At 35.2% G+C, this 14,994-nt stretch overlaps 2 protein-coding genes across 2 annotated transcripts; both read left to right on the plus strand.

Moving 5' to 3' along the window:
* The first annotated feature begins 3,423 nt into the window (after positions 1-3,423).
* Positions 3,424-4,863, plus strand: LOC125223168 (protein RGF1 INDUCIBLE TRANSCRIPTION FACTOR 1-like). Its single transcript, XM_048126180.1, has 4 exons — positions 3,424-3,683; positions 3,756-3,947; positions 4,026-4,241; positions 4,400-4,863. The coding sequence occupies exons 1-4, from the start codon at positions 3,621-3,623 to the stop codon at positions 4,631-4,633; spliced, it is 705 nt and encodes a 234-aa protein (XP_047982137.1). The 5' UTR covers positions 3,424-3,620; the 3' UTR covers positions 4,634-4,863.
* A 6,779-nt stretch (positions 4,864-11,642) lies between these two features.
* Positions 11,643-12,161, plus strand: LOC125218390 (gamma-gliadin-like). The gene has a single exon (XM_048120047.1). The coding sequence runs from the start codon at positions 11,643-11,645 to the stop codon at positions 12,159-12,161; it is 519 nt and encodes a 172-aa protein (XP_047976004.1).
* Positions 12,162-14,994: the final 2,833 nt, after the last annotated feature.

Raw genomic sequence — 14,994 nt, forward strand, 5'->3', positions numbered from 1 at the left:
ATTATAATCTGTTGTATCATGAGTAATGGCGTTTAGGTTGAAGTCAATTACTTTCTCTATCATCAGAAGACAAAATAACAATTATTTTTTTAATATCACCAATGGTGGTTGATCCATGCTGACGGGATCGTTCGACCACTCATTTTAATCCTTTAATATTGAGATTTAATCTTTCCAAAAAGAAAATAAAAGGAATTTAAAAAATTTAAAAAAAATGGGAAATTGATAAGAATTATACTTATGTTAGATTATTCATGAGAATATTTCAAATTCAACTCTCCAAGCATATTTTAAGTTAATTAATTAAATCATCGAGGATTTACTTAATATATATACAGTATTGACTATTCCAAAGTAAATCGCAAATGATAAAGATAAAGCATTTACGATTAAGTTTGGAATATTTAGTTCAACTGCATTGATTTTTTTCATATTTAACGAAAATTGAGATTATTATTTATATTATGATAACGAGAATTCCAAGCTTTCCTTTTTAATCCTATTCTCTTGTGATTTAAATTATTCTCACCGAATATTTATATTTTATAGATCAAATCGCGAATGAATGGCCTCGGCATTATGAATAAAGATCTTTTGAGGGGGCAAAAACTATGTATTATTAATTGCAAATAATGAACATCTAACTATCATTAATTAGGCGGTTCGTGATTAGACTTTATCACATGTTTGACATAAACATTGTCTGAAATGGAATTAGGGATTATAATAAGATCATGTATGAGTCCTTTATTAGAATAATATATATAATTAAAATCAGTTAGCCGATTAAACAAAGTGCATTTTATACAATTGAACTAATCATTAGGGTATGGCAAGGATTCATTCCTAACTGAAATGTTAAAAACAAAATATTATTGTGAGTTGTGACGGCTATCGGCTATAGACATTAGGGTATGGCAAGACTCAAGTAGCATAGAGAGAAATAGGGTACTTCGAGAGAAGACGCGCTAGAAGTATTTCAAAATCATTAATTATGTGGTTCTAAATATATCATTTATGTTTAAAAAATGATTAATTTTTGGTGTCTCGGCTAAAAATAAAGAACACAAATAGAAGAGTCCCAAATAAGCAAAAATATTAAGATGTAATCGACATATTTGTCTTGAACTTAACGTCGCTTTTCTTTGTGTCCAAATATTTGCCATTCATCAAAACTTTTCAACGCAAGTAAGTGCTTCTTCAATTTTGTGTCCTTGTGCAATGTATTTGTTGTGACGTATGTAGGTGTCGTGCATGTGTAACCACGTGTGGATTTGCTGGCTGCGCTCGCCTTTTTGCCGTTAGTTGTTTTTCTATATGTAATGAAATTGCTGTTTTGCTCGTATTAGTATAAGTTTTGTCTTTGTTGTTTGTACTGTGGGCGCCGCATTTTGGCTCACTGCTTTTCTGGTGGCTTGTAGCATTTGATGAGCCATCTAAGGGATCAATGCAAAATATAGATACGTTTATCGACTGCCTCCACCTAACAAATTTGGGTATGAAAGCTTGATTAAAAAAATTGAGTACAAACTACATATATAGTCAGTCACAATTAATAAGATACTAACATATGCACTCATATATACCTTCCAAACAGTGATGAAACACACTTACCCTCCACTCTCTACATGCTATAGACTGGCTTTGTGATGAGAAAAAACTCCCAAGAAAATGGACTTAATTTCAACCGGTCACACTAACTATAACCCCTAATTAAGATAATCTCACAACCAAATACTATAATAAATAGCAACACAAAGTGTTTTCCCACTTGTATTCTATTCTAAAGTTGTTTCTTGCACTCCATTGCATTCTTTTTGGCCTACCCCCGCCAAATAACATCATTAATTAAGAAGAAAAATATATGAATAACTTAAGTGGGCTTCCTGAAAGATACTAATTAAGATAGTGCCTTTCAATTTTTAATTCACTATTCATCAATATATTAAAGCGAATGGATGTTGAATTTATATTGAATTCCACTTCAATAACCCATCTCGATACGCTTTCAATCATAATTTTTAATATATCGAAATTTAAATACATGTGGAAATTTATGTAAAAATATTATTATCCCAACATGAACAAAATGTGAGGGGATGCTCGTGGAAAATGAGTTACATATCACTTCACAATTCTTACACCTCATATTTATAGATAGCCCAGGCCCCAGCTGGTCGTTATACAACTTTCTTTTAAATAAAGCCAACCTAGCTAGTTAAAAAAAGACATTTGTTTAGTTTGAATACAGCTAAAAGTTTAATTGTGGAGAGTTGTTAGTCCTAACAAATGATGATTAGGCGATAAACTGAAGAACAACAATTTATAAATAATTACTACAATTTAGTAATTCGAAACTGAAATGTCTCAGAAATTAGAATTGAAATAACCAAAAAAATCTTGAAAAGAACAGAGAAAGATACATTGCAAAGAAAGTTGAATTTAACTATCAGTCCATGACTCATGAGCTCAATCAAACCTACAACAAAATTTCTTTTAAAAATTTAGGAAAGAAACACAATCCTAAGTTTATTGAGCTACTGATTAAATTACTATTGGTATCTGAATTTTAGTTTAGTACTACTACTTTATCTTATGGTCAATATATAAAAGTCCAGACTGATAAATGGAAAAAATTTAAGACTCGATTCCCCAACTACCAATAATAAAGCTGAACTGGAAATAATGATTATTGTCAACTGAACCTATTTAAAATAGTATCATTTCTATAATAAGCATTAAAATAAAATGAATAGATTCTTCAGTACAACTAAGAAAGGAATCAACATAATACCCCAACTCACTAATCTAATCACCTAATACTTAATTTATTGAGCACTAAACTTTAGAAAGATCTTATATTATGCTCAGTAACATAATATTCCTATTTTCTTTAACAATGATATGACATTTATCATGATATATTGGACATAATAAACACTTATCGTCTTAATCGATAAGATCAAGTCGAGAATATATATCAAGCCATGAAAATGAAAGGCAGCAAACTAACAATCTATATAATATTGGTATTAGAAATTTAGAATACTCTCTCTCCGTCCTACTTTAGGAGTCCCGATTTACTATTTTTGAGTGTCTCATTTTAAGAGTCCCGATTAGAATATTCCATAATTGGTAATAAGCTTCACATTCCACTCACTATTTCCACTCACATTTTATTATAAAACAATATATAAAAATAGGATTCACGTTCCACTATTTTTTTTCATTAATTTTTCTTTATATTTCTTAAAACTCGTGCCGAACTCAACCGGGACTCGTAAAGTGGGACGGAGCGAGTATAATAAAAGAAAGTAAGGTGTGGGCTCAGGGTCGGAGCTAGGTCCGGACTTTGTGTATGTATGTAGACATTATTTATAAGATTAAAAGATAAGAACAAGTTTGAGACCCCCAAACTACCCACCCACCCTTGCGCACACAGTCATACTCATACACCGCCTCCACTTGAAAACTTTCCAGACTCCACTTTTCCTTTTTTTCCTCCAATATAGCATTAACTTTCCTATACAAAACGCACGCACACACCACCATTTTCCCACAGTAATAAGCAATTCATCTGATAAACACTCTCTCTGTATCTCTCTCAAAGGGGAAATATAATGGCGATTGAGAACCAAGAAACCCCTGTTTTTGAAGTCAAGCCTAAAAACAAGAGAATCATGGTAAACTAATGCTCAATTTTTCTTTTTTTCTTTTTGTTTGTATCTCCATTTTGTTGATGTGTGATTGAACAGGGGGGAGGCGATGAGGAGGAGAACAGATGGCCGCCATGGCTGAAGCCTCTGCTGAAGGAGCAGTTCTTCGTCCAATGCAAATTCCACGCGGATTCTCACAAGAGCGAATGCAACATGTACTGTTTGGATTGTATGAACGGCGCCCTCTGCTCTCTCTGTTTGTCTCACCACCGCGATCACCGCGCTATTCAGGTATAAATCCATCCCCTTTTTGATTTTGAATGGCGTTGACTTAATGACATTGATGATGGATTGATCGATGGATCGCAGATAAGGAGGTCTTCGTACCACGACGTGATCAGGGTGAATGAAATCCAGAAGTATTTGGACATAAGCTGTGTTCAGACATACATAATCAACAGCGCTAAGGTCGTCTTCTTGAACGAGCGCCCTCAGCCCCGCCCCGGCAAAGGCGTCACCAACACCTGCCAAGTTTGCGATCGCAGCCTCCTCGACTCCTTCCGCTTCTGCTCCCTCGGCTGCAAGGTAGTAACAATGTGTGCGTGTGTTGTCCTAGTCGTGATATTCGCTTTAAGTTTTTTGTTAAAATTGATTGAGAAAAAAGGTCAAATGAGGGTTTGACTGATTGATTGCATTCAGTGATAATTGGCTATCTTGATTGATTATTGATTATTGATTTTCAGATTGTTGGGACATCGAAGAACTTCCCAAAGATTCGGACGGAGAAGAAGAGGGTGACCTCCGAGTCATCGGAGGACTCGTACAGCAGCAGCAGCAGTAGCCATAGCCGGAATACGAGCAGGTTTCCCAGCTTCACGCCATCAACGCCGCCGCGTACGGCGCTGAATTTCCGGTCTGCGAAGAGGAGAAAGGGTATTCCTCATAGGTCTCCAATGGGTCTCATGGTAGAAATATAGGGTAACTTAAAGTTAAAACTCTGCTTAACCTTATGAAGAAGAAGAAGAAGAAAAGATAGGTGTGTTTGTGATACTCAAGTATTAGTAGTTTTCCTACTACATTGTAAATAGAAGCAACTATTGTATAGAAATGTGAAATATAGACCAGACTAGAAACAAAAAATAAGACAATGTGTAAAGTTTAGTGTTGAACTTGAGTTCTATGAGAAATATATACTCTACTTTGTATATTTTGGGGATTGAGTACTCCAAATTTGGATTGATTGAATCCAAATTTCAGTTAAGCGTCAATCGGTATGGAAGTAACAAAATCTTGTTGAACTCAAATTGCCACAAAATGGGTATTTTCTTTTTAGTTTTTTTGGGCAAGTACGAAATGACAAGAGACATTTCATAGAAACTAGAGATATGTGTCTATATATCTAATTTATGGCGATATTGTCATGTTTTGTAATTTCAATTAATTGCGTTGATATGTGTTCAAGAATAGTAGGGCACTATTTGATCTTGTTACACATGTTAATGGTCCATGATTTGGGAAATAATGTGTACATTTTGGTTTGGAGTTATTGGACTTTTTGGATGAATTTTTATGTGAAAATAATAGGACCACTCTATACTATACTAGCTAGGGAGAAACTTCCTTTTGACTTAGAAATGTGGATTTGTTTTGAAAGATTTTTTTATTAATTTTGTTGATTAATGAGGTTTTGTTGTGACCGGCACATAAACAATTAACTTCCTTCGTTACAAACAACAATTAGAGATAACAACTCTAGCCACTAAAATAATAACAAATGTAGAGTATTTGATAGGACGTTCTTATCCTATAGTATTAAAAAATGAAATAACAAATACTACTTTGTTATATTGAAATGCTAAATTTGGAGTGATGTTACTAGCTAAGGTAACTTTCAAAAGGGACCCATGGTTGAGAAAATATTAGTAACAAGCATTTTGATGATGGATATGTGTCAATAGGTGATTGGTGGTACGTGTGACAGGTGTCTTGATTCTCGGAATCCAGACTTAGGTTCACGCCGTCCTTGGTTATAATTTGGTTTTCTCAAGTTGCATTTAAAGTAGGGCCATATTCATTTATTGCCGTTGATTTGATCAAATAATGCATTATTTTGGAAATGGTAGGCTTACTTTTCTTTAGCAACTGAATTTTTCATATGATTGGATTATCGTACTTTGGTTGAATGAATGACTGGATTATGTATATCTATATCTACACATTTGATCAAATAAAATGTTTGTTCGGCTGCAGAAATATCTACTCCTTGTGTCTAATAATAATAATGGAGTCATTTTATCATTTTAATATATTCTATAGCAATGAAGTCATTTTCATTTTAGTAAAAGTCAATATATTTCTTTTTAGCTATTTTTCCCTCTCTCTTTCTTTATTTTCTCTACTTTTTCCTCTCTTATGCTTTATTATCTTTTTATTTAATACTCCCTCCGTTCCATAGTAATAAAGACGTTTCTTTTCGGCATGGAATATAAGAAAAATTGTGTTAAGTTGATTAAATAAAGGAATAATAAAGTATAAAATGAAAAAGGTAGAGAAATGGAGATAGAGTAAAGTAAGTGAGAAGAAATGGTTCCACTACTATGGAACGTATCAAAATGGCAAAATGACTCACCGACTATAGAATGGAGGGAGTACATTACACATCATTTTCTTAATCTCCGTGCCGAAGAAAAATGCCAAAAAAAAAATGCCCTTACTGTTGTGGAACGGAGGGAGTATTATGATGCAATAATGTGATTCTTCTAATAAGAAGAATAATTGTTGTGATAATTCTTTAATTGTTTTTTAATTCAACTTATGGTAGTTTCAATTTTTTCCAGTCACCATGATATTAGTACTGCTTGCTGTGAAGCAAAATGTGCTTGACCGACTTTTCACATTTTTTATTGCACATTTAATTGCTCCCTGGCGCTAAAGATATTAGCAATAAGGGCCCTTTTCCAGAATCCATCTTAAAGGGCCCTTTTCCGAAATCCATCTCAGAGCCTATCTTTATTGTTTTACCACGTCAGCAGGCCTATTCCAGCGTCTATCTCCCTGTAATAGAAAGTCCATCCCAGAGTCTATCTCAAAGCCTATCTCATTTTATTTAACACTATTTTTGTATTTTACTTTTAGTTGTTAGTGTGAAATAAAATGATATAAAATAGCAAGAAAAATAAATTAATAAAAAACAAATTTCATTAAAAAGAAAATAACCTACATTTATAAAAAATACAGAAACAAATAAACTAAAAATATTAACAAAAAATATTAAAAATATTGTCACTAGAGAAGAGTAAAATGTAGAGTGAGTGATTCACTTGGATTTTACATGATTTTAGAGGGTAGTTTTACTTGGTTTTGATCATATATTGTGAACTTTGAGACATGGTTATAGCTACTTCTCTATTATGTTGGTATTTTGACCATTTTGTGAAGAATGTGTAGAAAAATGTACAAAATATGTGGATGTACAGCTGCTCAATGTTCGAGACAGCTTTTCTGGAGATTTTGAAGTCCAATTCGCATGTAATGTATACCATTCTCTTCGTCTTCGAAAGAGCTTCACGTGGATATCTTAAACGTCTCAATCGGAGTTCGGTAGAAGAAGTTATGACCGTTTTACCAAGACTGCAGTAGATAGCTGGCGACCCGCCAGGTTCGCATGCAAACGAACCTGGCGACCCGCCAGCAAAACACGAAAAAAACGCCGTAAGCAGCTGGCGACTCGCCAGCTTCGACGCACACCCAACCTGGCGACCCGCTAGCTTCGTCGGACAACTTATTTCGGGCCCAAAGTCAACCCTAGGTATATATATGCCTAGGAAACGCCTCCAAACACAACTTACACGCCTCCTACCCCAAAAATACTACTTTTTCACCTAGGAAGAAGAGAAGAACGAGCAGAGGACGAGTATTCATCGCAAGATTGAAGACGAGGCCTCCAATCCGCCCAATCCAATTCTAGGAGTTTCTACTTTTAGTTTTATTCTTGTTCAAACAATGTTTTTGAATATTTCTTTGAATATTTCTTTGACTTTTGTGATGAACATGAGTAGCTAAATCCTTCGTAGAGTTCAACGGGGGAGATACAATGATTCTTATGTTTAATTGATTTCCTTTTTCTATGCCTTGGCTCATGTGGTTATTTTGATTTCTTATGTGCTTATACATTTATTTGACTGATCACCTTATAAATGCATGTGGATTTTACTACAAGAACTGAGAAGTGAGTAGTTTAATTTGAAAGAGAAGAAATTGACGTCTTTGCCAATATAATCGAGAGATTTGAGCCTTTGAATGAAGCTAAGTATCTTAGGAGCTATTAGGAGTTGTTGCCTTAGTTCTAGGAAGGAGACTTCGGTTCTAGGTAGCAATCTACAAATTATATGCTTTGAGAAAAGATATAGTTTTACCTTAGTGATAGCTTAATAACCCTTGAGACCCTTTGTTGGCATAGTTTGGAAATTAGTTGGGCATAGGATAGTTGTTATCGATCCCGTAGGATTCTACCCTTCTCATCTTTGATCTACATCCGTTTTCTTATTTGCTTTTAGTTCTCTAGTTGTTTTTAATTGTTTTTACCTTGCTTTTAAATAGATTTAGAAAAACCAAAATTCCGATTCATCTAGATAGTAGTTGAGGTTGGTTCGTGGTAATTAGGTTGACACTCATTGTCTCTGTGGATACGATACTCTTTGCTTACTATTTGCTACATTAGCCCCGTACACTTGCGGGTATACTTGTGTTAAAAATAAGTTGAGTCAGTGAGATGAAATAAAATGGGATTAAATGTGAATAATTGGTGGGAAATGGAGTGTATAAAGAGTATAAAAAATGAATTAAAAAAAAAACAAAAATAAAATCGGTTGAGGCTTAATATCGGCTCAAGGCCGGAGGCTTTGGGGTGGGGGAATCGGCCCTCCCCCCCACAATGATGACCTAGGAGAGCCGATGAGGGGGCCGATAAATAGGCTCTTGCTATTGGCCCCCATTGCCAATGCCCTAAGAGTACTATTTTTTTATTATAATTTACGTCAACTACTATATTTTTTATATTTTGTAAAATCCATATAAAAAATAAATAAGACTTCTGACTATAGACAAATAGAGTATTTTTTTTACTTTTTTAATGGTATATTTAAAATTCTTATTTGATTTTTATAAATTTTTATGGTATATTTATATATTTATACTCCCTCCGTCTCACTATAGTAGAGACATTTCGCTTTGAGCATTTGTTTTAAAAAATGAAATAAATAGTTAAAGTCGCTATAGACTAACAGTAATATATTTCCTACTTCACTCTCTCTCCACTTTAGCTATTTATTATAATTTTATTTAAAACGAGTGTCAAAATGAAATGTCACTACTACAGCGGGACCGAGGGAGTATATGTTTTAAAAAATGAATAAAAAATTTTAAATTTAAATTGTATCACTATTTTTTGTTTAAATCAAGTAATTTTTGTGTTATAATAAAACTCTTATTTTCGATTAATTAAGTATGAATTTAGTTAAGATTACATTCACACCCGCCTAATATATTTACGTGTATAATTTAAAATAGGCATCACTACAATTAAACTTAAAGATATGATAACAAAAAACAGAAACATGAAGTAAATAATTACCAATCCAAAAGAACCATCACAGTATTACTCACTACTATAACAATATCTTTGCATGACGACACCGATAAACGATAAAAACATAAATACACCAAGTAATTAATTTCAGCCCATAAGTACAATCACTGTATCACCCACTACTGTGGTATTTTAGCATCACACAAAAAAAAATAGCATTGACTTTTAATGATATCACGTGTCAAAAAACTGTTATAAATTTAGGTAAATAAATATTAGTTGCTTCAACCTATGCGTCTATATATTTTATTAGAATAAAAAAAAAATGTAGTACTCCTACTACATAAATTTGTTTACTTGCAAAAATTAATACAGCCTCTAATTATTGTCACTAAATTTTCTTACGTGATTAATTTTGTAACACGCATAGTTACCCCTTACAAGATATCACGGTTTTATTTGATTAATTACATTTTTAATGTTCACAGTTCTTTAAAACTCATGTCACTATTGAGTACTGAAAATTTGAAACATAAATTTGTTATAATATCAACTGTCACATGATTAATGTTATGCTATCATTTACAATTTGTTATATATATATAACTCAAATTTACCAGTTATCACCATATAGTATGCAATGGAGTCAACATCATTAGACATGTTACCAAATCTACAGACATTTCCAAAACAATACAGTGTATTTTACATGCAACACATCCATTTATCTGGTTGTTTGCTATACTATAATTACTTATGTATGCACTTGTAATTAATTAATTTTTTTATAATTAGCTAACATGTCCAAAATTGCTTTGCTTAAAATAAGTGAAACTATGTAGTATTCACTTTGTGGGTATAGTGAAAAAGCCAAGTAAGAGAGCACTGGAAAAAGAGAGGAATGTGATAGATATGTGAATCAGTCTCCACTCAAGTAATTATTTAATATGGTAGTCAATAAGTCAATAAATAAAATGTTAATGTTTTAGATGATGACGAATATATACGCCCTACTACACTTAGAAGTTAGAACTATGAAACTTCCTTTAAATAAAATACGATAACTAGTGGAATAATCTATATTGTTAGAATATTTTGCTTAAGCCATGATGTCACTTAGATAATGGCCTTTATATTTACTATGGTAGTCGTCGATCGACAATAATAAAAGAATAATCAGTTGACTAATTTATTAGTTGAACCACTGCATCTACTTTGTATAGCAAATTAACATACACGATGTGTCCCTATGTTTTGGATGTTTTTGACTTTCTTGACTTTTAAAATAATTTCTATACTTTCTATGATCATACAAACGTTAATACACGTGTAAAATAATTTTCAACAAAAAGAAAAAGAAAAAGCCAACGTGACTTTTGAATATGAGAAATTTTTCTCTTTCCATTACTAGTAACTTTGTTCAATATGAAGACACAATATTTGATTTAGCTAGATTTCCCATTTTCCATGGGCCACAAGGCCTGCAAGACTTATAGATTACTAATATAAAATCATTGGGCCTGAATTTAGTTTCAATAGGCCAATATGGTGAATTCAATCCATAGATTATAAAAATTCTTTGGAACTCACATTATTTCTATATAGGATTACCACACAATAAAGCTTTTACTAGTATAGTTATTGTCTATATTGAACTGTCAGTTCTTTTAACGTCACATTGTATTTATAGTTTCTAAAACTAGAAATTGAGAAATGGAACCAGAACAAGAAATTGGGGGGAGGTGGCGACTTGATCACTATAATTAGGGTTGGGAATACGGATATCGGGTATTGGATTTACCCGTACCCGACCCGAAACCTGCAGGGTTTTGGATACCCAATATCCAATTTTATGGGATTGTGTATGGGATTGGGTATTGAAATTTGAGATAAATCGGGTATTGGATAACCCGAATGGGTAACGGGTATTGCCCGAATATCCAATTTATATCATTTAAAAGCATTTTTTAAATTAGTTTGGTCGTTTAGCAATGTTTGCTTCTATATTTTGCTTAGTTGTTTAATGACTTTTACGTATTTGATACGAGATATCTCTATGAATATTCCATCTACCCTATTATTTAATTAGTAATTAATTTAGCATATCTTTCCTATATTTTCCAATATATCTCTTAGGATATTTTGTCTTGCTCATTAAGTTAGTATCCATATTATAAATAGGGCTATTGTTATTATCATTATTCAATCAAGAAATACAATTTCTTTTATCTTATTTTTATCGCTTATTTCAATTCGGTATTGATCTTGGTTTGATCGACGAGCAAAGCTCCCGCGACTACCTCGTCTACCTTTTATCTCTCTGACGATCGCCTCTGTGACGCCGAAATCTTGTTAAGAGAAATCATATCTTAACAATTGGTGCTTCCATTCTCGAACTCATGGCCAAAGTCAATCTTCGTTCATGGCTGGAGATATCGCAAGCAACCGACGGCTTGCAACTGAATCCCGCAGTCGTGGAGTACATTCTTGCTAAGCTCTCCCAATTTGAGACCCGACTGGATGGGCTTAAGCACAGGGCATCAACCACGCACCCTTCGCTCCAGCCCGAACCTGATCCACCTGACACGGCCACGCTGTACACCGCCGCTCAACTACCCTACCAATCACCATTGTCTCCGCACCATCCGGCGACCACGTTTCAGCAGTCGCACGCTGCACAGCTGGCCCAACAATATTTGCAGCCGCAACAACCATACCAACCGCCTGCTCCTCCACTCGACGCTTTGCAATGGCAGCAACCGCAGCAACCGGAGATGCAAGATTGGCGGTGGCAACAACATCAGCCCCACACGCGACGTCAAACAAGCTGGGACCCTCCCAGCTACCGCCAACAATCGGGGCTCATGCCGTACGACCAATATCCGCTGTTATATCACCATCGGTGGCCGTACCCATAATTTCATCTCTTTCCCATATTTTCCAATATATCTCTTAGGATATTTTGTCTTGCTCATTAAGTTAGTATCCCTATTATAAATAGGGCTATTGTTATTATCATTATTCAATCAAGAAATACAATTTCCTTTATCTTATTTTTATCGCTTATTTCAATTCGGTATTGATCGACGGGCAAAGCTCCCGCGACTACCTCATCTACCTTTTATCCCTCCGACGATCGCCTCCGCGACGCCGGAATCTTGTTAAGAGAAATCATATCTTAACAATTGGTGCTTCCATTTTCGAACTCATGGTTGAAGTCAATCTTTCTTCTTGGTCGGTAATATCGCAAGCATATGAAGGCTCGCAATTGACTTCAACAGCAGCAATGTTGGAGAATATTATTGCTAGGTTCACCCGAATCGAGACCCGGTTGATTGAGCATGAGCGTAGGGCACCTGCCATGCTCCCTCCATTGTGCCCAGAACCTGATCCACCCGACGGGCCCCCGTTGTACACCGCCACACAGCAGCCTTACCAGCCCTACACTTGGCAGCAACCGTCGAGCTCTGGCCTTAATTCGCACTGGTACCCTCATCCGCAGCAGCCCCATCGCCCAACTGCCGACTCTTGTTGGTATCCACCGAATCCATCAAGACCTTGTTGGTACCCGCCAACACCGACTTCTGATCAACCGCCCAACACCTACATGGAGTCATACTCGCCGCTGCAAATTCCCTACTCCGGAAACCATCGAGAGCAGCCTGACTACCAGCCCCCGCGGCCGCCATATACGGACTCAGAATCACATGTGCAGCAGAGAAATTGCTCCTCGAGATATCATTCGTGGCAGCCGGAATATTGCCCATCACAGCAGCTCCCCTTCCCTTGACCTTCCGCTGCATTCACCGTCGCCGCCAACAACGCCGAGACCATATTCTTGTTGGGACCCACCAGAATAGAGCACAACGCAATATGTCAATTCCCAACGCCTCACACATATTGTTGAGGCAGATGTGTCTGGTGGAAAGAGAATCACTTGGCCTGATATTAGGCCACATTTGACATCATATGTGGAGAAGAGTGTTAATACAAAAGTGGATCTACAAGGACCGCCCAACATCACATGCTCAGAGAATGATCTCGTTGATAATATCTGGTCTAGAGGTGATATATCAGGTCGGTCTTCAATAGAGCTCCAGAAAGAGTGTTGTGTGCAAACCGTTGTCCCACCCTCATTAGGAGATATTTCTCTTAGTGATGATGATGTTAGTGTTGTTGCTGATCGCCAAGAGGGTAAAGGGATGGCAGACGACGATGACTTTATGGAAACAATAAAGGAGCAAGTAGATGAGGAGGATAGAGCTAATTTCTCTAGGTAGACTCATGAAGTTGTCGATCCGGTAAAATTTAATTCTGAACCCGAATACCAATGAGAACAGTTACCTATGCTATCGCCAATGACACTCAGGAGAGAGGTCAAGCTTTTCTGGGAGAGGAAATATGAATGTGATGTTAGAGTTTGTATACCAGAAATCACCTTTCGAGTGATTGAATAATGTTAAAACTCTTATTTTATTTTCCAAAGGAATAAACAGATTATTTTTGTCATAATTTTGTTATGTTTTACATTTAATGGATGTTTATTACATATTTAAATGTATAAGTAACTTAACAAAGTCTAAGTCTTTGTTTTAGTAGACCGGTTGTGGGCGTCGTTCACTTTAAGGTAATACGGTCAGTTCTAAACAAAGAAAAAGAATAATTTCACAACCTAGATAGGCTTAGACTACCTATCGTGAAAGGTTGCAATATCAGTCCGATTATTTCTAAGCCTTACTGAAATAAGATGACATTGGTGTGGTATAGCACTAAATGGATCTAACAGCAAGACGAGTCTTTATGCTATCTACTGAAAGACGAGGTCTCGTAAATTATTTCTCAATCAATGTACGTTAGCATTGAGCATACGGTATTGATTATGCACTACTTTGACTTACCAAATGGTGCGGGTTTTTCGCAACCCAATAAGCCTGGTATTTTGGTGATTAATATCTAGCGGTGCTAGGATTGCTATTATGTTGAATCGTGCGCGAGGTGAGTCTCGTTTGATAACATCCTCAAGAGAAGCTTGAAATAAGGTTTTATTATTCGGAACTTAGCTAGTTGGAGTTTAATTAATCTATGAATAATAAATAAGTTTTTCTTGTTAAGTCCTCTCTTGGAATAAATGAGATATTGATTAATTAAGTCCATAACAGACAATAATTAATTAATGTATGTTTCTATCTTAAGCGCGGGAAATAAATATCAAGTAATGGAAACCCAAAGTACTTATAATTTCGGATTTGGATGGGGAGTGCAATATTATTTCTGTAGTGGCTGCTCGTAATATTCTAATTTTAAGCTTATATTAAATTGGGTTTAATTTAATTAGTAAAAAGCTAATTGGAGGAGTCCATATTCAAAGCCTTCCATAGATCCCTGTCTGGGCCCAATATGTGACTTATTATAAATAGGAGAATAAAGGAGACAGAATATATACTTAATTATACTCAAAATTTTCGCCCCCCCTATTCCTAGGAGTGGTCGAATTTTTCTCCTTTGTGGGATAGGATTTCTGTCTTCTTTATTTAAGTCCTAGTATACTGGTGAGATCAGCCCACCCTGATATCATTTTACAGTCCGGGAACCAGACAGAAGATCCGTGGTTTTGTACTAAAGATCTTCACGTGGAGAAGGCGCTAGCCATCTTCGATTCTTTGGAGAATCATCAAGGTATAATGGCTAAACCCTAGAAAAGCATGTTTTTGGTTTCAATTAATTTAAAGCATGTTTTATTTGAGTTATGAG

This window comes from Salvia hispanica, chromosome 4 (genome assembly GCF_023119035.1).
Source record: "Salvia hispanica cultivar TCC Black 2014 chromosome 4, UniMelb_Shisp_WGS_1.0, whole genome shotgun sequence".
In the NCBI taxonomy this organism is placed as follows: Eukaryota; Viridiplantae; Streptophyta; class Magnoliopsida; order Lamiales; family Lamiaceae; genus Salvia; species Salvia hispanica.

Coding starts and splice junctions, on each gene's coding strand:
- LOC125218390 (XM_048120047.1), top strand. CDS start 11,643: ATGGCCAAAGTCAATCTTCGTTCATGGCTGGAGATATCGCAAGCAACC.
- LOC125223168 (XM_048126180.1), top strand. CDS start 3,621: ATGGCGATTGAGAACCAAGAAACCCCTGTTTTTGAAGTCAAGCCTAAA. Junction 3,684..3,755: donor CTAAAAACAAGAGAATCATG/GTAAACTAATGC, acceptor GTGATTGAACAG/GGGGGAGGCGATGAGGAGGA. Junction 3,948..4,025: donor GCGATCACCGCGCTATTCAG/GTATAAATCCAT, acceptor GATGGATCGCAG/ATAAGGAGGTCTTCGTACCA.